This window comes from Salvelinus alpinus, chromosome 5 (assembly GCF_045679555.1).
Source record: "Salvelinus alpinus chromosome 5, SLU_Salpinus.1, whole genome shotgun sequence".
Taxonomy (NCBI): Eukaryota; Metazoa; Chordata; class Actinopteri; order Salmoniformes; family Salmonidae; genus Salvelinus; species Salvelinus alpinus.
In genome coordinates this window covers 8,189,605-8,215,079 of record NC_092090.1, presented here as the reverse complement: position 1 = coordinate 8,215,079, position 25,475 = coordinate 8,189,605, and the positions used below count along the sequence as shown (strand labels likewise).

The 25,475-nt window shown below is 45.9% G+C and overlaps 1 protein-coding gene across 1 annotated transcript; it reads right to left on the bottom strand.

Moving 5' to 3' along the window:
- Positions 1-2,660: 2,660 nt before the first annotated feature.
- LOC139575157 (uncharacterized) lies at positions 2,661-22,883 on the bottom strand. The gene is made up of 2 exons (XM_071400160.1): positions 22,692-22,883; positions 2,661-3,305 (listed from the first exon to the last, which is right to left on the bottom strand). Exons 1-2 carry the CDS (start codon positions 22,881-22,883, stop codon positions 2,661-2,663), a joined length of 837 nt encoding a protein of 278 aa, XP_071256261.1.
- Positions 22,884-25,475: the final 2,592 nt, after the last annotated feature.

The following is a 25,475-nucleotide window of genomic DNA, read 5'->3' as shown; positions in this document are numbered from 1 at the left end:
TGTAGGTCTGACATAATGGTGTATTTCCAGTATACTGTAGGTCTAACATAATGGTGTATTTCTAGTATACCGTAGGTCTGACATAATGGTGTATTTCCAGTATACTGTAGGTCTAACATAATGGTGTATTTCCAGTATACTGTAGGTCTAACATAATGGTGTATTTCCAGTATACTGTAGGTCTAACATAATGGTGTATTTCCAGTATACTGTAGGTCTAACATAATGGTGTATTTCCAGTATACTGTAGGTCTAACATAATGGTGTATTTCCAGTATACTGTAGGTCTAACAGAATGGCATAATAATGTACAGTAACTAAAGTGGGTTTTGCTCTTTTTTTAATGACTTTTTTAAAACAATTTTAGACAAATCACAGTTATTATTATGTTTCTGCGCTCTTGGCCAAGTGTCCCTTGTAAAAACGGTATTCTGACCTCAACGGGACTTCCTGAATAAATAAAGGTGAAATAAATAATAAAAAATTTGAATTCCTTCAAATGTCCAAATGTCATGATTTTGTTGAGCTGAAGCTCGTTCAGACAGGCTGTGTGAGTAGCAGAAGGAGACCATTTTCCCTGTCTTTATCTGATGGTTTTATTGAATGTATGTGTCCCGTTTCTCGCCTAATGTTCAAACAGGCAAATTACAGCAAATATAATAACAAATAGCTCATTAAACATTACAAGCGTTCCCGAGTGCTAGATGGGAAATGTGGCAAGGAGATCAATTTAACTTTACAACCTAAAGCTGTGACAAAGTCAACAGGAAGTACCCAGTTAGTCATATTGCTGTCGGACATAATTAGACAGTAACACTTTATAATAGCTTTAATGAATAAGAATTAACAAAAGATTTAAACGCTATTGATTAATAAGTGTTGAATTATTTGTAAACGTTTCTGAACATTTTATAATGGCTGTAATAACAGTGAAAGATATTACAGAGTGTAACTGTAATGTTTTTTTATTTAATTATTTGTAAACATTTCTGAACATTTAGTGACGCAGCGGTCTAAAGAGGCGTCACTACAGACACGCTGGTTCGAATCCAGGCTGTATCACAACCGCCCTTGATTGGGAGTCCCATAGGGCGGTGCACAATTGGTCCAGCATCGTCCGGGTTTGGCCAGTGTAGGCCGTCATTGTAAATTAGAATTTGTTCTTAACTAACTATCCTAGTTAAATAAAGGTTAAATAAATACATATATATATATTTATATATTTATAATAGCTCTATTAACAGTGAAAGTTATTACAGAGTGTCACTGAATGTTTTATTGAATTCACAGTTCAGGTATAAACCTCAGATGTTTTACAACAAGGTGAGGTGTGTCACGTTCAGACAGACAGAGGCCCCGGTGTGTCACGTTCCGACAGACAGAGGCCCCGGTGTGTCACGTTCAGACAGACAGAGGCCCCGGTGGTCAAAACGTTCAGACAGACAGAGGCCCCGGTGTCAAAACGTTCAGACAGACAGAGGCCCCGGTGTCAAAACGTTCAGACAGACAGAGACCCGGTGTCAAAACGTTCAGACAGACAGAGGCCCGGTGTGTCACGTTCAGACAGACAGAGGCTCCGGTGTCAAAACGTTCAGACAGACAGAGGCCCGGTGTGTCACGTTCAGACAGACAGAGGCCCCGGTGGTCAAAACGTTCAGACAGACAGAGGCCCGGTGTCAAAACGTTCAGACAGACAGAGGCCCCGGTGTGTCACGTTCAGACAGACAGAGGCCCCGGTGTCAAAACGTTCAGACAGACAGAGGCCCGGTGTCAAAACGTTCAGACAGACAGAGGCCCGGTGTCAAAACATTCAGACAGACAGAGGCCCCGGTGTGTCACGTTCAGACAGACAGAGGCCCCGGTGTCAAAACGTTCAGACAGACAGAGGCCCCGGTGTCAAAACGTTCCGACAGACAGAGGCCCCGATGGTCAAAACGTTCAGACAGACAGAGGCCCCGGTGTCAAAACGTTCAGACAGACAGAGGCCCCGGTGTCAAAACGTTCAGACAGACACAGGCCCCGGTGTCAAAACGTTCAGACAGACAGAGGCCCCGGTGTCAAAACGTTCAGACAGACAGAGGCCCGGTGTCAAAACGTTCAGACAGACACAGGCCCCGGTGTCAAAACGTTCAGACAGACAGAGGCCCCGGTGTCAAAACGTTCAGACAGACAGAGGCCCCGGTGTCAAAACGTTCAGACAGACAGAGGCCCCGGTGTCAAAACGTTCAGACAGACAGAGGCCCCGGTGTCAAAACGTTCAGACAGACAGAGGCCCCGGTGTCAAAACGTTCAGACAGACAGAGGCCCCGGTGTCAAAACGTTCCGACAGACAGAGGCCCCGGTGTCAAAACGTTCAGACAGACAGAGGCCCCGGTATCAAAGAAAAGCAAGATTGCCGTCTGCCGTACAGTACTTGAAAAGCCCTCATAAAACAAGAATAACGATACTGTTTACTGCTAAAAGATAGCTGTCATCCACAATGGGTCCTGATGGATGACTGTCCAGATAGAGACACTGATGTGAGGGGAGGAGAACCAGAAGCTCCCCCAGGACTATACCATCCCCAAAAATTAATTACTCCGATTCAGCATTTTTAAATGTGCCACTTAATATACCGGCTGCATAATTACATTTCCAGCCCTGTGACCTTGAGGAGCATTTCACCAGATAATAAATGAGATGAGGAGATAATCAACGTAGACACAACTACTGACTGTGTAGGAGCTGGGGCTAGGGCTAGGAGCTGGGGTGGTATGGCTGGGGCTAGGGCTAGGAGCTGGGGTGGTAGGGCTGGGGCTAGGGCTAGGAGCTGGGGTGGTAGGGCTGGGGATAGGGCTAGGAGCTGGGGTGGTAGGGCTGGGGCTAGGGCTAGGAGCTGGGGTGGTAGGGCTGGGGCTAGGGCTAGGAGCTGGGGTGGTAGGGCTGGGGCTATGGCTAGGAGCTGGGCTGGTAGGGCTGGGGCTAGGGCTAGGAGCTGGGGTGGTAGGGCTGGGGCTATGGCTAGGAGCTGGGGTGGTAGGGCTGGGGCTAGGGCTAGGAGCTGGGGTGGTAAGGCTGGGGCTAGGGCTAGGAGCTGGGGTGGTAGGGCTGGGGCTAGGGCTAGGAGCTGGGGTGGCAGGGCTGGGGCTAGGAGCTGGGGTGGTAGGGCTGGGGCTAGGGCTAGGAGCTGGGGTGGTAGGGCTGGGGCTAGGGCTAGGAGCTGGGGTGGTAGGGCTGGGGCTAGGGCTAGGAGCTGGGGTGGTAGGGCTGGGGCTAGGGCTAGGAGCTGGGGTGGTAGGGTAGGAGCCGGGGTGGTAGGATAGGAGCTGAGGTGGTAGAGTAGGGGCCTAGGGCTGGGGTGGCAGAGTAGGAGCTGGGGCTTGGGGTGGGACTGGGCTGGGCTGGGACTGAGCTGGGCTGGGGCTTGGGCTGGGCTGGGCTGGGACTGAGCTGGGACTAGGCTGGGCTGGGACTTTGCTGGGCTGGGCTGGGAAGCAGGGCTGGGAAGCTGCCACGACATAACACCTGTCAAGGTCACCCAGTAGATGGAGATAAAGCCTCTGATTGACTGAACACAGACACAAAGAGAATGGTGGACTATAAAGCATCTCAGTCTCTCCTCTGTGGTGACTCTTCAGCCTGATGTTGTTGGGGGTGGCTGTGGGGACATTCCCCATGAACATGTTGTGGCGGAAAAGTGACGTGCATTAAAACCGTCATATATTATATTAAACAATTACCTTTATCACCATGCAGTTGATATAAATTGTGTGAATTTTCACGTGTGATGAATGTTGAGCTCAGAGAGATATATATACTCCTGTTGATTGATGTATATCAGTGGTGTTATCTATAGTGAAGGTATCATTTGGGCAGCCCTTTAGAGTAACACCACTTAATAAAGCTGTTTTATAATGGATTATTAGTAAATAGTTTATGAATAATTTGATAATCCTCAATCCTGCATTTGTAAATGTTAGAAACGTAGAAATTCACACATCAATAAACAACTATGTCATAATGAGTCATAAGATCATTCATCATATCCTTATAAGGTCCTTTATAACCCATTTGCTAATCATTAGTTAAATCTTCTTTTTTTTTGCGTGGCCTCATCTAAAGTGATGGATATTTTTTTATACTTTATAAATACTTTATAACGGTTTTAAGTGACAAGTGTAATTTCTCACAAATAGTTGAATATGCCATTGGTATACATTCCAGCAGTACCTGATGCTCCTTCAGGTCTCAAAATGGCCCCTAGAACATATCAATGGTTAAACGGCCCCTAGAACATATCAATGGTTAAATGGCCCCTAGAACATATCAATGGTTAAATGGCCACTAGAACATATCAATGGTTAAATGGCCCCTAGAACATATCAATGGTTAAATGGCCCCTAGAACATATCAATGGTTAAATGGCCCCTAGAACATACACCTTTATTTTGACAAGGAGTCAATGCTGGGACCAAGGTCTCCTTTACAGATGAGTCCTGTATAGTTCTGGGTCGTTACGTGTTAGAAATTGTGAGTTTCGGTTTGCAAATTCTCCTCCCTCACAAGAGGAAACTCTCAGCCAAAAACATTCCATCCCGTCTCCTGGTTTATACTCAGAATCTTTCAAAGAGAAAATAGGAGCAGTCACATAGACTTACGAGGTAAGGAATATATATATCTGAATACATTATTCCACTGACTATACCATCACGTTGTAGAGTCACTACCTTTTTAAAAGTTCCAGTAAAGATCCAAAACAAAGTCCTGTGTAAAAATAGTTCCGAGACTGAATCACTGGAAGTGTTTAAAGAGCATAGACCTGCATTTAACATTTCTACCTGAATCACATATCAGGAAGTAACGAAGGATTACAAACCCACTAGAAGAACAACCGTCTGGTCCAGCCAGCTGTTGTGTGTCGGCTGCATCTCCTCCTTCTTTTACGATTCGTTTGGTTGACAACATTAGCGAAACATTCACACAACTTTTCCTCAAGTCCTTGCAGGAGTTTGTGAATAAAAGGTATTCTATATATATCCTTTACCTTCCTGTGTTGATCCTGGTTTAACCATTGCTATGTTCTAGGGGCCATTTAACCATTGATATGTTCTAGGGGCCATTTAACCATTGATATGTTCTAGGGGCCATTTAACCATTGATATGTTCTAGGGGCCATTTAACCATTGATATGTTCTAGGGGCCATTTAACCATTGATATGTTCCAGAGTCCATTTAACCATTGATATGCCCTAGTGGCCATTTAACCATTGCTATGTTCTAGGGGCCATTTAACCATTGATATGCCCTAGTGGCCATTTAACCATTGATATGTTCTAGAGGCCGTTTAACCATTGATATGTTCTAGGGTCCATTTAACCATTGATATGTTCTAGGGTCCATTTAACCATTGCTATGTTCTAGGGGCCATTTAACCATTGCTATGTTCTAGGGGCCATTTAACCATTGATATGTTCTAGGGTCCATTTAACCATTGCTATGTTCTAGGGGCCATTTAACCATTGATATGTTCTAGGGGCCATTTAACCATTGATATGTTCTAGGGGCCATTTAACCATTGATATGTTCTAGGGGCCATTTTGAGACCTTGGGGAACATCAGGTACTGCTGGAATGTATACCTAATGGCATGTCCATCTCTTTGGGAGAATTTACACGGGTCACTCAAAACATTTATAAAGTATAAATATCCCCCCAAAAATGTATGAGGCCGCGCCCCCAAAAAATGCACTAATAATTAGTATATTGTGTATTAGGACCTGTATTTAACATGTTATGAATGGAGTCATAATTATTAATTAATGATGAATAAACTATTTACTTATCCATTATAAGTGATTAATTTTGAGTTATTATAAAGTGCTACTTTATAACTTGTTAAGGTTTAGTAGGTAGTAATTATAGGGAGGTTGAGTATGCTTCTCAGGGTTTATATTCCATCATTTCTTTCTTGTGTTCAACTGCTATTGTCAAAAATCAAAAAGGTCTTATTTTGAGTGTCTTTCATCTCAGGTGCACATGCTGTTACACCCCCTTTTATTTATCAAACTCAGAAATGAAATGTCTCTTGTTCGTGAAATATCCTCCAATTCTACAACTGATGTTGACCCCCCCCAAAAAACAATATTGTGATCAAAGGGTATTTCTGTCTGCAGCTAATCTTAAATCCATTGGGAAACTATCAAACCCAGCTGTACTGAAAACCATGCGTTAGAGATGATTTAACGTCATCATTACTCAATTGTTATTCAATTTGCAAATTGTATGTTCCAAACTGTATTTTAATAAGGTAAAAGAATATGCAGCCTCTTCAATACTTCCTCAATACCAGAGCCTTTGTGTTATGGTGGCTGACAGCGGATAACATAGATGACAGAGACAGTCTGAAATCTCTGCTTTATCCCCCTATGGCTGTTTTTGTAGGGTTGAAATATTTCTCTTTTATGTAGCTGGTAAAAAAGCATTGCTTCCCTCTCTCTCTCTCTCTCTCTCTCTCTCTCTCTCTCTCTCTCTCTCTCTCTCTCTCTCTCTCTCTCTCTCTCTCTCTCTCTCTCTCTCTCTCTCTCTCTCTCTCTCTCTCTCTCTCTCTCTCTCTCTCTCTCTCTCTCTCTTTCTCTCTCTTTCTCTCTCTCTTACCAAAGCCTGTCTCACTGTCGCTCTTGGCGTAGGCCCCGTGTCCTTTGAAAGGGTTAATCAAAAGATTGACACCAAAGCACAGAGTACAAATCTAACAAGCCGGTACAAATTACATATTAACTTTCTTTATGCTACAACTTGAACCACATAGCTCCCCCCTGTTCTGTATAGTGGAACACTGTAACATATAAGGCATTAAGGATTATAAGCAAATGTCTCTGGAAATAAAGTGATATGACATGGCTTGCCTCTGCTGAACATATTTCATTAATGTAATTCGACATATTAATCAAGTTATCGCGACAGACCCTGCCCTTAATTTTAATACTTTCTGCTCTATGAGTTGGAAATGAAGAGGTGGAAAGACTGATTAAATCCTCTTGTTAATACAGCTTCCATCCCTTTCTGGGTGTTAATACAGCTTCCGTCCCTTTCTGGGTGTTAATACAGCTTCCATCCCTTTCTGGGTGTTAATACAGCTTCCATCCCTTTCTGGGTGTTAATACAGCTTCCATCCCTTTCTGGTGTTAATACAGCTTCCATCCCTTTCTGGGTGTTAATACAGCTTCCATCCCTTTCTGGTGTCAATACAGCTTCCATCCCTTTCTGGGTGTTAATACAGCTTCCATCCCTTTCTGGTGTTAATACAGCTTCCATCCCTTTCTGGGTGTTAATACAGCTTCCATCCCTTTCTGGTGTTAATACAGCTTCCATCCCTTTCTGGGTGTTAATACAGCTTCCATCCCTTTCTGGGTGTTAATACAGCTTCCATCCCTTTCTGGGTGTTAATACAGCTTCCATCCCTTTCTGGGTGTTAATACAGCTTCCATCCCTTTCTGGGTGTTAATACAGCTTCCATCCCTTTCTGGGTGTTAATACAGCTTCCATCCCTTGCTGGTGTCAATACAGCTATCATCCCTTTCTGGGTGTTAATACAGCTTCCATCCCTTTCTGGTGTTAATACAGCTTCCATCCCTTTCTGGGTGTTAATACAGCTTCCATCCCTTTCTGGTGTTAATACAGCTTCCATCCCTTTCTGGGTGTTAATACAGCTTCCATCCCTTTCTGGTGTTAATACAGCTTCCATCCCTTTCTGGGTGTTAATACAGCTTCCATCCCTTTCTGGGTGTTAATACAGCTTCCATCCCTTTCTGGGTGTTAATACAGCTTCCATCCCTTTCTGGGTGTTAATACAGCTTCCATCCCTTTCTGGGTGTTAATACAGCTTCCATCCTTTCTGGGTGTTAATACAGCTTCCATCCCTTTCCGGTGTCAATACAGCTTCCATCCCTTTCTGGGTGTTAATACAGCTTCCATCCCTTTCTGGGTGTTAATACAGCTTCCATCCCTTTCTGGGTGTTAATACAGCTTCCATCCCTTTCCGGTGTCAATACAGCTTCCATCCCTTTCCGGTGTCAATACAGCTTCCATCCCTTTCTGGGTGTTAATACAGCTTCCATCCCTTTCTGGGTGTTAATACAGCTTCCATCCCTTTCTGGGTGTTAACACAGCTTCCATCCCTTTCTGGGTGTTAATACAGCTTCCATCCCTTTCTGGGTGTTAATACAGCTTCCATCCCTTTCTGGGTGTTAATACAGCTTCCATCCCTTTCCGGTGTCAATACAGCTTCCATCCCTTTCCGGTGTCAATACAGCTTCCATCCCTTTCTGGGTGTTAATACAGCTTCCATCCCTTTCTGGGTGTTAATACAGCTCCCATCCCTTTCTGGGTGTTAATACAGCTCCCATCCCTTTCTGGGTGTTAATACAGCTTCCATCCCTTTCTGGGTGTTAATACAGCTCCCATCCCTTTCTGGGTGTTAACACAGCTTCCATCCCTTTCTGGTTTTCTGGGTCTGAACCGTGACCAAGCCAGACAGTATTTGAATGTGATTACGAAGGATTCAGATGAGGATATTAGATGTTATACAACAGGTGGGTCTAATCCTGAATGCTGATTGGTTAAAACCGCATTCCAGCCGGTTTCTATTCCACAAGTTACCCCCGGCTAAATCTATGATGTTAAAATGCCTATTTACTCTGTTCCATTTGACTTCGCAATCCAATTTCTCATCAGCCCAGCCAGGCAATTTATGAACTTGATCTCCACTATGAAAAGCATCTAGACATTATCTCACATTTCTTTTAGACTAATATTTAGTTTTCAACAGCGGAGATTTGTATAAACCTTGCTGTCTGTCTCTCCGACATTTGCAACATTGTTTCAATATTGAAATTCGATTTCCAGCCGTCTCATAGTAATGAACGTGTCGGTGTCGGGACGAGACAGACAGACAGGCAGCGTTTCTCAGCCAGTCGAAATCATGAATCAGCTGGCTTCATTTTTATGGATATATACAATAAAAAAAAAAAAATGAAATAAGGGTAAACGAAACACAGCTAATTTGCAGTCTTTCCAGCTTCAGTTTGAAGTGATTGTGTTACTGTAGCTGTGTTGTGTTACTGTAGCTGTGTTGTGTTACTGTAGCTGTGTTGTGTTACTGTAGCTGTGTTGTGTTACTGTAGCTGTGTTGTGTTACTGTAGCTGTGTTGTGCTACTGTAGCTGTGTTGTGCTACTGTAGCTGTGTTGTGTTACTGTAGCTGTGTTGTGCTACTGTAGCTGTGTTGTGCTACTGTAGCTGTGTTGTGTTACTGTAGCTGTGTTGTGCTACTGTAGCTGTGTTGTGTTACTGTAGCTGTGTTGTGTTGTGTTACTGTAGCTGTGTTCTGTTACTGTAGCTGTGTCGTGCTACTGTAGCTGTGTTGTGTTACTGTAGCTGTGTTGTGTTACTGTAGCTGTGTTGTTGGCTAACGTTAGATCTTCTGAACAACGGTGACCTAACGAGAGAACACATTTTCTATGCAAGGGGAAATCGCGCCTCATTAGCTCATTGTTATGGCAACTAAATTTCACTAGAAAACAGCTTCAACAAATGCAACTACTGTTGTTATTCTGGCTGCACTGTTTGACGTGACTGTAAGTTAGCCGTAGTTGGCGAGCTAGCAAGCAAGGGATAAGGACGTTGCCAGCCAGTATGGCAATGGAACATTTAGAATGAACGACATAGATACAGAAGAAAAACATTGAAAGATTGGGTCACGTCCATAGATACAGAACAAAAAGACTGAACGATTGGGTCGCGTCCATAGATACAGAACAAAAAGACTGAACGATTGGGTCGCGTCCATAGATACAGAACAAAAAGACTGAACGATTGGGTCACGTCCATAGATACAGAACAAAAAGACTGAACGATTGGGTCACGTCCATAGATACAGAACAAAAAGACTGAACGATTGGGTCACGTCCATAGATACAGAACAAAAAGACTGAACGATTGGGTCACGTCCATAGATACAGAACAAAAAGACTGAACGATTGGGTCGCGTCCATAGATACAGAACAAAAACACTGAACGATTGGGTCACGTCCATAGATATAGAACCAAAACACTGAACTACTGGGTCACGTCCATAGATACAGAACCAAAACACTGAACTACTGGGTCACGTCCATAGATACAGAACCAAAACACTGAACGATTGGGTCACGTCCATAGATACAGAACAAAAACACTGAACGACTGGGTCACGTCCATAGATACAGAACAAAAAGACTGAACGACTGGGTCACGTCCATAGATACAGAACAAAAAGACTGAACGACTGGGTCACGTCCATAGATACAGAAGAAAAACACTGAACGACTGGGTCACGTCCATAGATACAGAACAAAAACACTGAACGATTGGGTCGCGTCCTTAGATACAGAACAAAAAGACTGAACGATTGGGTCGCGTCCATAGATACAGAACAAAAAGACTGAACGATTGGGTCACGTCCATAGATACAGAACAAAAAGACTGAACGATTGGGTCACGTCCATAGATACAGAACAAAAAGACTGAACGATTGGGTCACGTCCATAGATACAGAACAAAAAGACTGAACGATTGGGTCACGTCCATAGATACAGAACAAAAAGACTGAACGATTGGGTCGCGTCCATAGATACAGAACAAAAACACTGAACGATTGGGTCACGTCCATAGATATAGAACCAAAACACTGAACTACTGGGTCACGTCCATAGATACAGAACCAAAACACTGAACTACTGGGTCACGTCCATAGATACAGAACCAAAACACTGAACGATTGGGTCACGTCCATAGATACAGAACAAAAACACTGAACGACTGGGTCACGTCCATAGATACAGAACAAAAAGACTGAACGACTGGGTCACGTCCATAGATACAGAACAAAAAGACTGAACGACTGGGTCACGTCCATAGATACAGAAGAAAAACACTGAACGACTGGGTCACGTCCATAGATACAGAACAAAAACACTGAACGATTGGGTCGCGTCCTTAGATACAGAACAAAAAGACTGAACGATTGGGTCACGTCCATAGATATAGAACCAAAACACTGAACTACTGGGTCACGTCCATAGATACAGAACCAAAACACTGAACTACTGGGTCACGTCCATAGATACAGAACCAAAACACTGAACGATTGGGTCACGTCCATAGATACAGAACAAAAACACTGAACGACTGGGTCACGTCCATAGATACAGAACAAAAAGACTGAACGACTGGGTCACGTCCATAGATACAGAACAAAAAGACTGAACGACTGGGTCACGTCCATAGATACAGAAGAAAAACACTGAACGACTGGGTCACGTCCATAGATACAGAACAAAAACACTGAACGATTGGGTCGCGTCCTTAGATACAGAACAAAAAGACTGAACGATTTGGTCGCGTCCATAGATACAGAACAAAAAGACTGAACGATTGGGTCACGTCCATAGATACAGAACAAAAAGACTGAACGATTGGGTCACGTCCATAGATACAGAACAAAAAGACTGAACGATTGGGTCACGTCCATAGATACAGAACAAAAAGACTGAACGATTGGGTCACGTCCATAGATACAGAACAAAAAGACTGAACGATTGGGTCGCGTCCATAGATACAGAACAAAAACACTGAACGATTGGGTCACGTCCATAGATATAGAACCAAAACACTGAACTACTGGGTCACGTCCATAGATACAGAACCAAAACACTGAACTACTGGGTCACGTCCATAGATACAGAACCAAAACACTGAACGATTGGGTCACGTCCATAGATACAGAACAAAAACACTGAACGACTGGGTCACGTCCATAGATACAGAACAAAAAGACTGAACGACTGGGTCACGTCCATAGATACAGAACAAAAAGACTGAACGACTGGGTCACGTCCATAGATACAGAAGAAAAACACTGAACGACTGGGTCACGTCCATAGATACAGAACAAAAACACTGAACGATTGGGTCGCGTCCTTAGATACAGAACAAAAAGACTGAACGATTGGGTCACGTCCATAGATATAGAACCAAAACACTGAACTACTGGGTCACGTCCATAGATACAGAACCAAAACACTGAACTACTGGGTCACGTCCATAGATACAGAACCAAAACACTGAACGATTGGGTCACGTCCATAGATACAGAACAAAAACACTGAACGACTGGGTCACGTCCATAGATACAGAACAAAAAGACTGAACGACTGGGTCACGTCCATAGATACAGAACAAAAAGACTGAACGACTGGGTCACGTCCATAGATACAGAAGAAAAACACTGAACGACTGGGTCACGTCCATAGATACAGAACAAAAACACTGAACGATTGGGTCGCGTCCTTAGATACAGAACAAAAAGACTGAACGATTGGGTCGCGTCCATAGATACAGAACAAAAAGACTGAACGATTGGGTCACGTCCATAGATACAGAACAAAAAGACTGAACGATTGGGTCACGTCCATAGATACAGAACAAAAAGACTGAACGATTGGGTCACGTCCATAGATACAGAACAAAAAGACTGAACGATTGGGTCACGTCCATAGATACAGAACAAAAAGACTGAACGATTGGGTCGCGTCCATAGATACAGAACAAAAACACTGAACGATTGGGTCACGTCCATAGATACAGAACCAAAACACTGAACTACTGGGTCACGTCCATAGATACAGAACCAAAACACTGAACTACTGGGTCACGTCCATAGATACAGAACCAAAACACTGAACGATTGGGTCACGTCCATAGATACAGAACAAAAACACTGAACGACTGGGTCACGTCCATAGATACAGAACAAAAAGACTGAACGACTGGGTCACGTCCATAGATACAGAACAAAAAGACTGAACGACTGGGTCACGTCCATAGATACAGAAGAAAAACACTGAACGACTGGGTCACGTCCATAGATACAGAACAAAAACACTGAACGATTGGGTCGCGTCCTTAGATACAGAACAAAAAGACTGAACGACTGGGTCACGTCCATAGATACAGAACCAAAACACTGAACTACTGGGTCACGTCCATAGATACAGAACCAAAACACTGAACTACTGGGTCACGTCCATAGATACAGAACCAAAACACTGAACGATTGGGTCACGTCCATAGATACAGAACAAAAACACTGAACGACTGGGTCGCGTCTCTAGCAACCCTAGATTTGTATCGGGACTATATCTTATGGAAGGATGAAATAGTACGAATAAATTAATCAAAATAAAGTTTTAAATTAAAAATATGTAAAACATTATTTGAATATGTTGCTAGACCGTTGTATAACAGTGATAATGCCCTCGAAGCCGGTGATTGGAGGATATATTGGCACGGTTTGCCTCAACTTCGTCTCGGGTCTAACAACACCCGTGCCAATATATCCTCCAAACACCGGCTTCTCTGGCATTATCACTTAATTAGACAGTTTGTAGTGAAGCATTACATCATTACATTATTACATTAAAACTAGAATTTTCAGAGCCAGTGGCGGTGGAAAACCCCATCGTGGTTTAAGTTAAACATTCTGAATTTATGACTTGTAGTGTAATTCACACTGAAAATATGCAAGTGTCTGAGAAATCCTATTGAACTGGCTGCTCTATGTCCACTCACATGCCAATTCTTCTTTCAGCGTTATTTTAAATTGCTCGTAGTGAGCCGATATCATGAGCAGTGAAGGCATAATGATATCTGCTACACCGCAGCTCTCAGTAATATACGTCATGTTGAGAGAGGAGCTCTCATTGCGCTCTGGCTCTGGAAAAATGTCTTCAGCATTGACATGACAGCCACTCTGTCTTTATTTACCATATCTGCATCGGCGCTGTCATTCCTCATGCAGGCTAAAGCCCAGTGCAACAGCGGAGGGATTGGGACTTTCATTAATATATTGCGGATCCTGGATAGAATGGACCCTCCCAGAGAAAGAGACAGATTAACCCCTGAAAATGTAGAAAGGCGAGGCTAATATCTCGTTTTGCGTTTAACCCAGACAGTTAACATTATACAGTACCACAGTATGAGTCATAATACCCATAAAACCTAGCGTTCAAACAGGGAAATGGTCCCAATCCATTTTTCCACAGTTCATTTTTCCCCATAGGGGATTTTTAGAAAACACTTCAAATTCGGTCTGTGCTTCGTTTAGGCTTTACCCTGGCGTGACGTTTTGATAACCGTGTAAATCTCTCTAGGACAAGGGGACTTTTTATCAATATATTCGCCTTTATTTATCCCCCCAAAAAATGAAATGCTAATTAGCAGCTAATGTGGCTATCATAAAGAACTACAAATACCATGATTATCTGGACGAGACTGACGAATCGAGGCAAAGGTAAGAATCTCTGGATTATCTATTTAATGTTAGCTAAATGTAGTCATTAATAAAATGGCTACATTTCTTTAAATGGACAATTCTGTGAACTGGTCTTGTGCAAGTTTTAAATTGACACAATACCTGTTAGCAAAGGTGTCAGCTAGAGGAGCATGCTGGGATTTGTAGTTTTGCATGGTGTCTACTTTGATGATAATTAGCATTTTCAAATCTGAGAGTAAATAGAGACGAATATATTGATAAAAGTCACCTTGTCCTAGAGAGATTTACCTGGTCATCAAAACGTCAGGCCAGGATAAAGCCTACACGAAACACAGCCCTTATTTTAAGTGTTGCTAAAATCCCCTATGGGGCAAATGAATGGTGATTGGAACCATTTCCCTGTTTGATCGCTAGGTTTTATGGTTATTGTGACACCTCCACTGTGGGGCTCTATACTGTTGCCTTAACCCAGACAGTTAACAATATGTGCTTTTCTGGCATCATTTAGTTACCGTGCTGAAGGCGCTTGTCCATTGGTTACCATACATGTCACAAGTTATAGGATAGGATTTTATTTTACTCTATAAATATGGTTATAATATGACACAGACATAATTCATTTCAAGGCCCAATTTGTAGTCATTTTAAATGAAATATTACTCTTGAAATATAATTTTAATTTGAACAAATATTGAACTCATTAATTCTATTAAAGATATCCTCTCATACCTCAAAACCAACTAGTCCACCCAGTTCAACAGTAATCATCAACAGCATCTGCGACAAGATCAATCTAATGTTACGATAACAGGTCTTGGGAGAGGACTTCCAGGAGACAGGCCCCAGCCTGTGTTTGTACTGCTAACTGATTGATGGAGGACAGCACAACAAACAATCCATTTACTAACTGGCAACAACACAAAATAATCTGCCCCCTTTCTCATCTTAACCAGAATGCCAGTAGAGTATTGACCAAATGTCAGCCCTTTGGTTCACACAGCCAGCCTCTCAATTACAAAGACATTTCTCTCTTTGTCTGTGAAGGACCAGCACTTTATAGCTGACACGTACACACAGAGACATACACACATATATCCATCACACACACACACACACAGACATACACACATATATCCATCACACACACACACACACACACACACACACACACACAGACATACACACATATATCCATCACACACACACACACACACACACACACACACACACACACACAGACATACACACATATATCCATCACACACACACACACACACACACACACACACACACACACACACACACACACACACACACACACACACACACACACACACACACACACACACACACACACACACACACACACACACAGACATACACACATATATCCATCACACACACACACACACACACATAGACACAAACACACGCCACTTCATAGTGGACTGCGGACACACGTGTGCGCACACACACACACACACACACACACACACAGACACACACACACACATCCACACACACACACACACACACACACACACACACACACACACACACACACACACACACACACACACACACACACACACACACACACACACACACACACACACACACACACACACACACACACACAGTTCAAGCTTTTCTGACTCAATTATAAACAAGAGGCACTAGTGTGTTGAAGCTGGGTGGAGACCAGCTGGGACTAGGGTAGGAGACCAGCTGGGACTAGGGTAGGAGACCAGCTGGGACTAGGGGTAGGAGACCAGGTGGGACTAGGGTAGGAGACCAGCTGGGACTAGGGGTAGGAGACCAGGTGGGACTAGGGTAGGAGACCAGCTGGGACTAGGGTAGGAGACCAGCTGGGACTAGGGTAGGAGACCAGCTGGGAATAGGGTAGGAGGCCAGCTGGGAATAGGGTAGGAGACCAGCTGGGACTAGGGTAGGAGGCCAGCTGGGAATAGGGTAGGAGATCAGCTGGGACTAGGGGTAGGAGACCAGCTGGGACTAGGTGTAGGAGACCAGCTGGGACTAAGGTAGGAGACCAGCTGGGACTAGGGATAGGAGACCAGCTGGGACTAGGGTAGGAGTCCAAGCTGGGACTAGGGGTAGGAGACCAGCTGGGACTAGGGTAGGAGACCAGCTGGGACTAGGGGTAGGAGACCAGCTGGGACTAAGGTAGGAGACCAGCTGGGACTAGGGTAGGAGACCAGCTGGGACTAGGGGTAGGAGATCAGCTGGGACTAAGGTAGGATACCAGCTGGGACTAGGGGTAGGAGACCAGCTGGGACTAGGGTAGGAGTCCAAGCTGGGACTAGGGTAGGAGTCCAAGCTGGGACTAGGGGTAGGAGACCAGCTGGGACTAGGGTAGGAGACCAGCTGGGACTAGGGTAGGAGTCCAAGCTGGGACTAGGGGTAGGAGCCCAGCTGGGACTAGGTTAGGAGAACCAGCTGGGACTAGCGGAGGAGACCAGCTGGGACTAGGGTAGGAGACCAGCTGGGACTAGGGTAGGAGACCAGCTGGGAATAGGGTAGGAGGCCAGCTGGGAATAGGGTAGGAGACCAGCTGGGACTAGGGTAGGAGGCCAGCTGGGAATAGGGTAGGAGATCAGCTGGGACTAGGGGTAGGAGACCAGCTGGGACTAGGTGTAGGAGACCAGCTGGGACTAAGGTAGGAGACCAGCTGGGACTAGGGATAGGAGACCAGCTGGGACTAGGGTAGGAGTCCAAGCTGGGACTAGGGGTAGGAGACCAGCTGGGACTAGGGTAGGAGACCAGCTGGGACTAGGGGTAGGAGACCAGCTGGGACTAAGGTAGGAGACCAGCTGGGACTAGGGTAGGAGACCAGCTGGGACTAGGGGTAGGAGATCAGCTGGGACTAAGGTAGGATACCAGCTGGGACTAGGGGTAGGAGACCAGCTGGGACTAGGGTAGGAGTCCAAGCTGGGACTAGGGTAGGAGTCCAAGCTGGGACTAGGGGTAGGAGACCAGCTGGGACTAGGGTAGGAGACCAGCTGGGACTAGGGTAGGAGTCCAAGCTGGGACTAGGGGAGGAGACCAGCTGGGACTAGGGTAGGAGACTAGCTGGGACTAGGGTAGGAGACCAGCTGGGACTAGGGTAGGAGACCAGCTGGGACTAGGGTAGGAGACCAGCTGGGACTAGGGTAGGAGACCAGCTGGGACTAGGGTAGGAGACCAGCTGGGACTAGGGTAGGAGCCCAGCTGGGACTAGGGTAGGAGACCAGGTGGGACTAGGGGTAGGAGACCAGCTGGGACTAGGGGTAGGAGACCAGCTGGGACTAGGGTAGGAGACCAGCTGGGACTAGGGTAGGAGACCAGCTGGGACTAGGGTAGGAGTCCAAGCTGGGACTAGGGGTAGGAGACCAGCTGGGACTAGGGTAGGAGACCAGCTGGGACTAGGGGTAGGAGACCAGCTGGGACTAGGGTAGGAGACCAGCTGGGACTAGGGTAGGAGAACCAGCTGGGACTAGGGGAGGAGACCAGCTGGGACTAGGGTAGGAGACCAGCTGGGACTAGGGTAGGAGACCAGCTGGGACTAGGGTAGGAGACCAGCTGGGACTAGGGTAGGAGACCAGCTGGGACTAGGGTAGGAGACCAGCTGGGACTAGGGTAGGAGACCAGCTGGGACTAGGCTAGGAGACCAGCTGGGACTAGTGTAGGAGACCAGCTGGGACAAGGGTAAGTGACCAGCTAGGACTAGGCTAGGAGACCAAGCTGGGACTAGGGGTAGGAGACCAGCTGGGACTAGGGGTAGAAGACCAGCTGGGACTAGGGTAGGAGACCAGCTGGGACTAGGGTAGGAGACCAGCTGGGACTAGGGGTAGGAGATCAGCTGGGACTAAGGTAGGATACCAGCTGGGACTAGGGTAGGAGACCAGCTGGGACTAGGGTAGGAGACCAGCTGGGATTAGGGTTAGGACAACCAGCTGGGACTAGGGGTAGGAGACCAGCTGGGACTAGGGTAGGAGACCAGCTGGGACTAGGGTAGGAGCCCAGCTGGGACTAGGGGTAGGGGAACCAGCTGGGACTAGGGTAGGAGAACCAGCTGGGACTAGGGGTAGGGGACCAGCTGGGACTAGGGTAGGAGACCAGCTGGGACTAAGGTAGGAGACCAGCTGGGACTAGGGGTAGGAGATCAGCTGGGACTAGGGGTAGGGGACCAGCTGGGACTAGGGTATGAGACCAGCTGGGACTAGGGTAGGAGACCAGCTGGGACTAGGGGTAGGAGATCAGCTGGGACTAAGGTAGGATACCAGCTGGGACTAGGGTAGGAGACCAGCTGGGACTAGGGTAGGAGCCCAGCTGGGACTACGGGTAGGAGACCAGCTGGGACTAGGGGTAGGAGACCAGCTGGGACTAGGGGTAGGAGACCAGCTGGGACTAGGGGTAGGAGACCAGCTGGGACTAGGGGTAGGAGACCAGCTGGGACTAGGGGTAGGAGACCAGCTGGGACTAGGGTAGGAGACCAGCTGGGACTAGGGGTAGGAGAACCAGCTGGGACTAGGGGTAGGAGACCAGCTGGGATTAGGGGTAGGACAACCAGCTGGGACTAGGGGTGGGAGACCAGCTGGGACTAGGGTAGGAGACCAGCTGGGACTAGGGTGGGAGCCCAGCTGGGACTAGGGGTAGGGGAACCAGCTGGGACTAGGGTAGGAGAACCAGCTGGGACTAGGGGTAGGGGACCAGCTGGGACTAGGGTAGGAGACCAGCTGGGACTAGGGGTAGGAGACCAGCTGGGACTAGGGTAGGAGTCCAAGCTGGGACTAGGGGTAGGAGACCAGCTGGGACTAGGGTAGGAGACCAGCTGGGACTAGGGTAGGAGTCCAAGCTGGGACTAGGGGTAGGAGCCCAGCTGGGACTAGGGTAGGAGACCAGCTGGGACTAGGGTAGGAGAACCAGCTGGGACTAGGGGAGGAGACCAGCTGGGACTAGGGTAGGAGACCAGCTGGGACTAGGGTAGGAGACCAGCTGGGACTAGGGTAGGAGACCAGCTGGGACTAGGGTAGGAGACCAGCTGGGACTAGGGTAGGGGAGACCAGGTGGGACTAGGGGTAGGAGACCAGCTGGGACTAGGGGTAGGAGACCAGCTGGGACTAGGGTAGGAGACCAGCTGGGACTAGGGTAGGAGACCAGCTGGGACTAGGGTAGGAGTCCAAGCTGGGACTAGGGGTAGGAGACCAGCTGGGACTAGGGTAGGAGACCAGCTGGGACTAGGGTTAGGAGACCAGCTGGGACTAGGGTAGGAGAAACAGCTGGGACTAGGGGAGGAGAACCAGCTGGGACTAGGGGAGGAGACCAGCTGGGACTAGGGTAGGAGACCAGCTGGGACTAGGGTAGGAGACCAGCTGGGACTAGGGTAGGAGACCAGCTGGGACTAGGGTAGGAGACCAGCTGGGACTAGGGTAGGAGACCAGCTGGGACTAGGGTAGGAGACCAGCTGGGACTAGTGTAGGAGACCAGCTGGGACAAGGGTAAGTGACCAGCTAGGACTAGGCTAGGAGACCAAGCTGGGACTAGGGGTAGGAGACCAGCTGGGACTAGGGGTAGGAGACCAGCTGGGACTAGGGTAGGAGACCAGCTGGGACTAGGGGTAGGAGATCAGCTGGGACTAAGGTAGGATACCAGCTGGGACTAGGGTAGGAGACCAGCTGGGACTAGGGTAGGAGACCAGCTGGGACTAGGGGTAGGAGACCAGCTGGGACTAGGGGTAGGAGACCAGCTGGGACTAGGGGTAGGAGACCAGCTGGGACTAGGTGTAGGAGACCAGCTGGGACTAGGGGTAGGAGACCAGCTGGGACTAGGGTAGGAGACCAGCTGGGACTAGGGGTAGGAGAACCAGCTGGGACTAGGGGTAGGAGACCAGCTGGGATTAGGGGTAGGACAACCAGCTGGGACTAGGGGTAGGAGACCAGCTGGGACTAGGGTAGGAGACCAGCTGGGACTAGGGTAGGAGACCAGCTGGGACTAGGGTAGGAGACCAGTTGGGACTAGGGTAGGAGACCAGCTGGGACTAGGGTAGGAGTCCAGCTGGGACTAGGGTAGGAGACCAGCTGGGACTAGGGTAGGAGACCTCGTGGAGACCAGCTGAGACTAGGGTAGGAGACCTGCTGGGACTAGGGTAGGAGACCAGCTGGGACTAGGGGTAGGAGAACAGCTGGGACTAGGTTAGGATAACAGCTGGGACTAGGGTAGAAGACCAGCTGGGACTAGGGTAGGAGATACAGCTAGGACTAGGCTAGGAGACCAGCTGGGACTAGGGTAGGAGACCAGCTGGGACTAGGGTAGGAGACCAGCTGGGACTAGGGTAGGAGTCCAGCTGGGACTAGGGTAGGAGACCAGCTGGGACTAGGGTAGGAGACCTCGTGGAGACCAGCTGAGACTAGGGTAGGAGACCTGCTGGGACTAGGGTAGGAGACCAGCTGGGACTAGGGTAGGAGAACCAGCTGGGACTAGGTTAGGAGACCAGCTGGGATTAGGGTAGGTGACATGTAACATCTGTTATGGTCTGTCTCTCTACTGTAACGTCTGTTATGGTCTGTCTCTCTACTGTAACGTCTGTTATGGTCTGTCTCTCTGCCGTAACGTCTGTTATGGTCTGTCTCTCTGCCGTAACGTCTGTTATGGTCTGTCTCTCTACTGTAACGTCTGTTATGGTCTGTCTCTCTAATGTAATGTCTGTTATGGTCTGTCTCTCTAATGTAACGTCTGTTATGGTCTGTCTCTCTAATGTAACGTCTGTTATGGTCTGTCTCTACTGTAACGTCTGTTATGGTCTGCCTCTCTACTGTAATGTCTGTTATGGTCTGCCTCTCAACCGTAACGTCTGTTATGGTCTGCCTGTCTAATGTCACGTCTGTTATGGTCTGCCTGTCTAATGTCACGTCTGTTATGGTCTGTCTCTCTACTGTAACGTCTGTTATGGTCTGCCTGTCTAATGTAACGTCTGTTATGGTCTGCCTGTCTAATGTAACCTCTGTTATGGTCTGTCTCTACTGTAACGTCTGTTTTGGTCTGTCTCTCTACTGTAATGTCTGTTATGGTCTGCCTGTCCAATGTAACGTCTGTTATGGTCTGCCTGTCTAATGTCACGTCTGTTATGGTCTGTCTCTAATGTAACGTCTGTTATGGTCTGTCTCTCTACTGTAACGTCTGTTATGGTCTGCCTCTCTACTGTAATGTCTGTTATGGTCTGCCTCTCTGCCATAACGTCTGTTATGGTCTGTCTCTCTACTGTAATGTCTGTTATATCTGTTAAAGGATGTAAACCTGACAGCTAGATGGCAGCGCTTCCTTCTGCTGTCTTGTCTGTGGTATCTTACTTATCACACTTTATTTATTATTACTTATTATTATTATTATTATTATTATTATTTATTATTACTTATTATTATTATTATTATTATTATTTATTATTACTTATTACTTATTATTATTGTTATTATTATTATTTATTATTACTTATTATTATTATTTATTATTACTTATTACTTTTTATTATGATTATTATTATTATTATTACTTATTATTATTATTATGATTATTTATTATTACTTATTATTATTATTATTATTATTTATTATTACTTATTACTTTTTATTATTATTATTGTTATTTTTATTATTATTATTTATTATTATTATTATTATTTATTATTACTTCTCACACTCAGACCAATCTACTAGTTTTTACATTCTTACATTTGCGTTATCGACCACACACATTTCCTTTAATTACATTTTATTTTAAAGTAAATTTACATGTTGTTTACAGTCAAATGTATTTATTCCCCACATTTTTCTAATCACAAAACAAAAAAATCACTGTTTGTTCAATGCACATCTCACATGTTTTATTTTTATAATTCAAATAAGCTCCCCTGTAATGAAGGTGAAATGTTTTATTTTGTTTTTTTTTACCCAGGAACCGAGTTACTGGCTTTGTTGATTGAATTGGTTCCCCCCTATCTGTACTTTATGACATCAACGTTGTCTCCCATGTGAATGGATAACATCACAGTCAGGTGAAATATGCCTATTATCAGCCTATCCTCTTACATGGTAAACTAATTACATAGAAAGACTATTTACATTTTAGTCATTTATCAGACGCTCTTCTCCAGAGTGCGTGGATACATTTTAATACCCCCCCCCCCCCATCGTACTGCCCCCCCCCCCCTCCCCATCGTACCGGTCCACCACCTCCCCCATCGTACCGGTCCCCCACCTCCCCCTCGTACCGGTCCCCCACCGCCCCCTCCCCATCGTACCGCCCCCCCCCCCTCCCCATCGTACCGCTCCCCCCCCTCCCTCCCCATCGTACCGGTCCCCCACCTCCCCCATCGTACCGGTCCCCCACCTCCCCCTCGTACCGGTCCCCCACCGCCCCCTCCCCATCGTACCGGTCCCCCACCTCCCCCTCGTACCGGTCCCCCCTCCCTCCCCATCGTACCGGTCCCCCACCTCCCCCTCGTACCGGTCCCCCACCCCCGTGAGAATCGAACCCACAACCCATGCTCTGCCAACTGAGCTACACGGGACTGTAAAACAAACACGGTATTTAATCTCAGTGTTGCCTGTAGACTCCAGTCAGAAAGGTACTGCTACTGTGGTATTTAATCTCAGTGTTGCCTGTAGACTCCAGTCAGAAAGGTACTGCTACTGTACTCAGCTGACATCACGGGTGTATGTCACAAACGGCACCCTATTCCCTTTATAGTGCACTACTTTTGATCAGACTCTGGGTTAAAAGTAGTGCACTATTTAGGGAATAAGGTGCCATAGGCCCTGGTCAAAAGTAGTGCACTATTTAGAGAATAGGGTGCCATAGGCCCTGGTTAAAAGTAGTGCACTATTTAGAGAATAGGGTGCCATAGGCCCTGGTTAAAAGTAGTGCACTATTTAGGGAATAGGGTGCCATAGGCCCTGGTTAAAAGTAGTGCACTATATAGAGAATAGGGTGCCATAGGCCCTGGTTAAAAGTAGTGCACTATTTAGGGAATAGGGTGCCATAGGCCCTGGTTAAAAGTAGTGCACTATTTAGGGAATAGGGTGCCATTTGAGGGACACATCCCCTGAAATCAGGACCGGTATAACCAACCTGGAGAGCAGAACGGAGCCCGTCTCGTCTGGCAGCGTTAGAGTCCGTCATACAGCCTAAAGGATTCCCGTTGTCACAACAGGCGACTGGCATCGTAGCAACGGCACGCGTTAGTTAACTACACCCCCGTGTACAGTAGACAGCAAGCAGTGTAGGCTTTACATACACAGCATTTTAAATATCATTTATTTTCTGTTTTTGACAACCTGTCTAATTAGTTTTTTGTTATTTCAAGTGTTATTATTTTTGCTGCTATTTGCTGTGTAGATAAAGAATAGAAGAATAAATATATATAAAGAATAGATATAAAATAATATATAATTTGAAGAATTGAAAGTTATTTTTATATTTGATATTATAGTACATTTCCAAGAGCTGTGTGAAGCATCGTCATTACCATTGTCTGTGCTGAAAGGGCTGTTTTTCAGCCTAATAAGCCTGTGTTTTAGGAACACTTCAGGGCTCGCGTTAATATTCATCGTATCTTCTGTAGGCCAGAACAGTGTGGATAAAATACACTTTTAATTCATCCTGAGAAACATGTAGAATGTCATCATAAAAACATTGTAATTTTATAGCTCATATTTAATGCACCTTCACCATTTTTATTGTTGATCCGTTTACAGAAAGATTAGCCTAGCAGTTGTCCCATTTGTACCAAGTATCATGTTGTATCAGAGGACAGAACACAACTAATAGATTTGGTTGAAACGCTTTTGGATAAATAAATAAATAACCTTCCACGCCCCCAAAAAATACACCACAGAGGAAAAATAACTCACTTAACTATTTAGCAATTAATTATTTACAGTTTTCCAAGAGCAGGTTGCACTTAACATATGCTCTCTGCAATCCATCATGTTGTCTGTTACTCAGTGCTGTGTTCAGCAGTGGCGTGTATTCATGGTTGCCAGGTGAAGAAAGTAGTTTCATCGCTCTGTGTTTCATAAATGTCCTTACATTCAGCCTCTTGTGAATTTATCTCACCGGAGAAAGCATCCGAGGCGAACGAAACCGCGTCCCCCTGTCTCAGTATGTGTAGCGTATCTATCTGAGGCTGTCTGGTCAGAAAGATTATGACATTGTTGCCGCCCGTAGCATTGAATGCAAAGGGAAGCCTGCAAGCATTTGGCCTCCCTTGATAAAAAAAATATAAAATAATAGCCAATCAGCGTTGAGCTAAACCAGTGAGCTCAGTTGTGAATGGTCCTGGCGCACCAACAAAGATATATCACGCTCCCTCCGACGCTTGACGTCGCCGGTCTACTAACCACCGGTCCTGGCAACCCACATTGCGCACACCTGGACTTCATCATTAAGCACACCTGGACTTCATCACCACCCTGATTCCTCTCCCTTCATATAGCCCTCAGTAGCCTTCGTCATCAGGAAGTATTGGTTTAGGTCACGCTGCTCCTGTTAAGGATTTTTTTAAATGTTTATTTATTATTAAACTCACCTTCTGCACTTGGCTTCCTGACGCCCTGCGTATATGTTACAGGAAGCCAGTTTGGATTTCGATTCAGACCAATCACATCACAGGCCAAGCGTCATTATCGACAGAAAAAACAAAGTGAATTGTTGCATCTCGTTGTGCCGTTGCCCTCTGGTGGCTAGCTAGCTAGCTAAAATAGTCCCTTCCTAAATTAGCCATGGATGGAAATAGGGATTTGGACTTGTGGTTTTACTTAATTCTCCGTACTGTCCAATGATTATATTGGTGATTCTGATCCAACCATAAATTCATACATTGTTGAGCCTCTTGGCCTGAGAGGATGGAAGTTCAACATGTAGCTAGATGTAGCAGGCTAACGTTAACTAGCTGGCCTGGCGCGTTGTTGCCCACGCCAGGAAGTTAGGCTAGGAAGCAAGCGTTTTATCCAGGTAACGTTAACTAGCTGTTCAGACTGTTACTGTTCAGACTGTTACTGTTCAGACTGTTACTGTTCAGACTGTTACTGTTCAGACTGTTACTGTTCAGACTGTTACTGTTCAAACTGTTCAGAC

Coding starts and splice junctions, on each gene's coding strand:
- LOC139575157 (XM_071400160.1), bottom strand. CDS start 22,883: ATGGGTTGTGGGTTCGATTCTCACGGGGGTGGGGGACCGGTACGAGGG. Junction 3,306..22,691: donor ATGGGGGAGGTGGGGGACCG/GTACGATGGGGA, acceptor CTACCACCTCAG/CTCCTATCCTACCACCCCGG.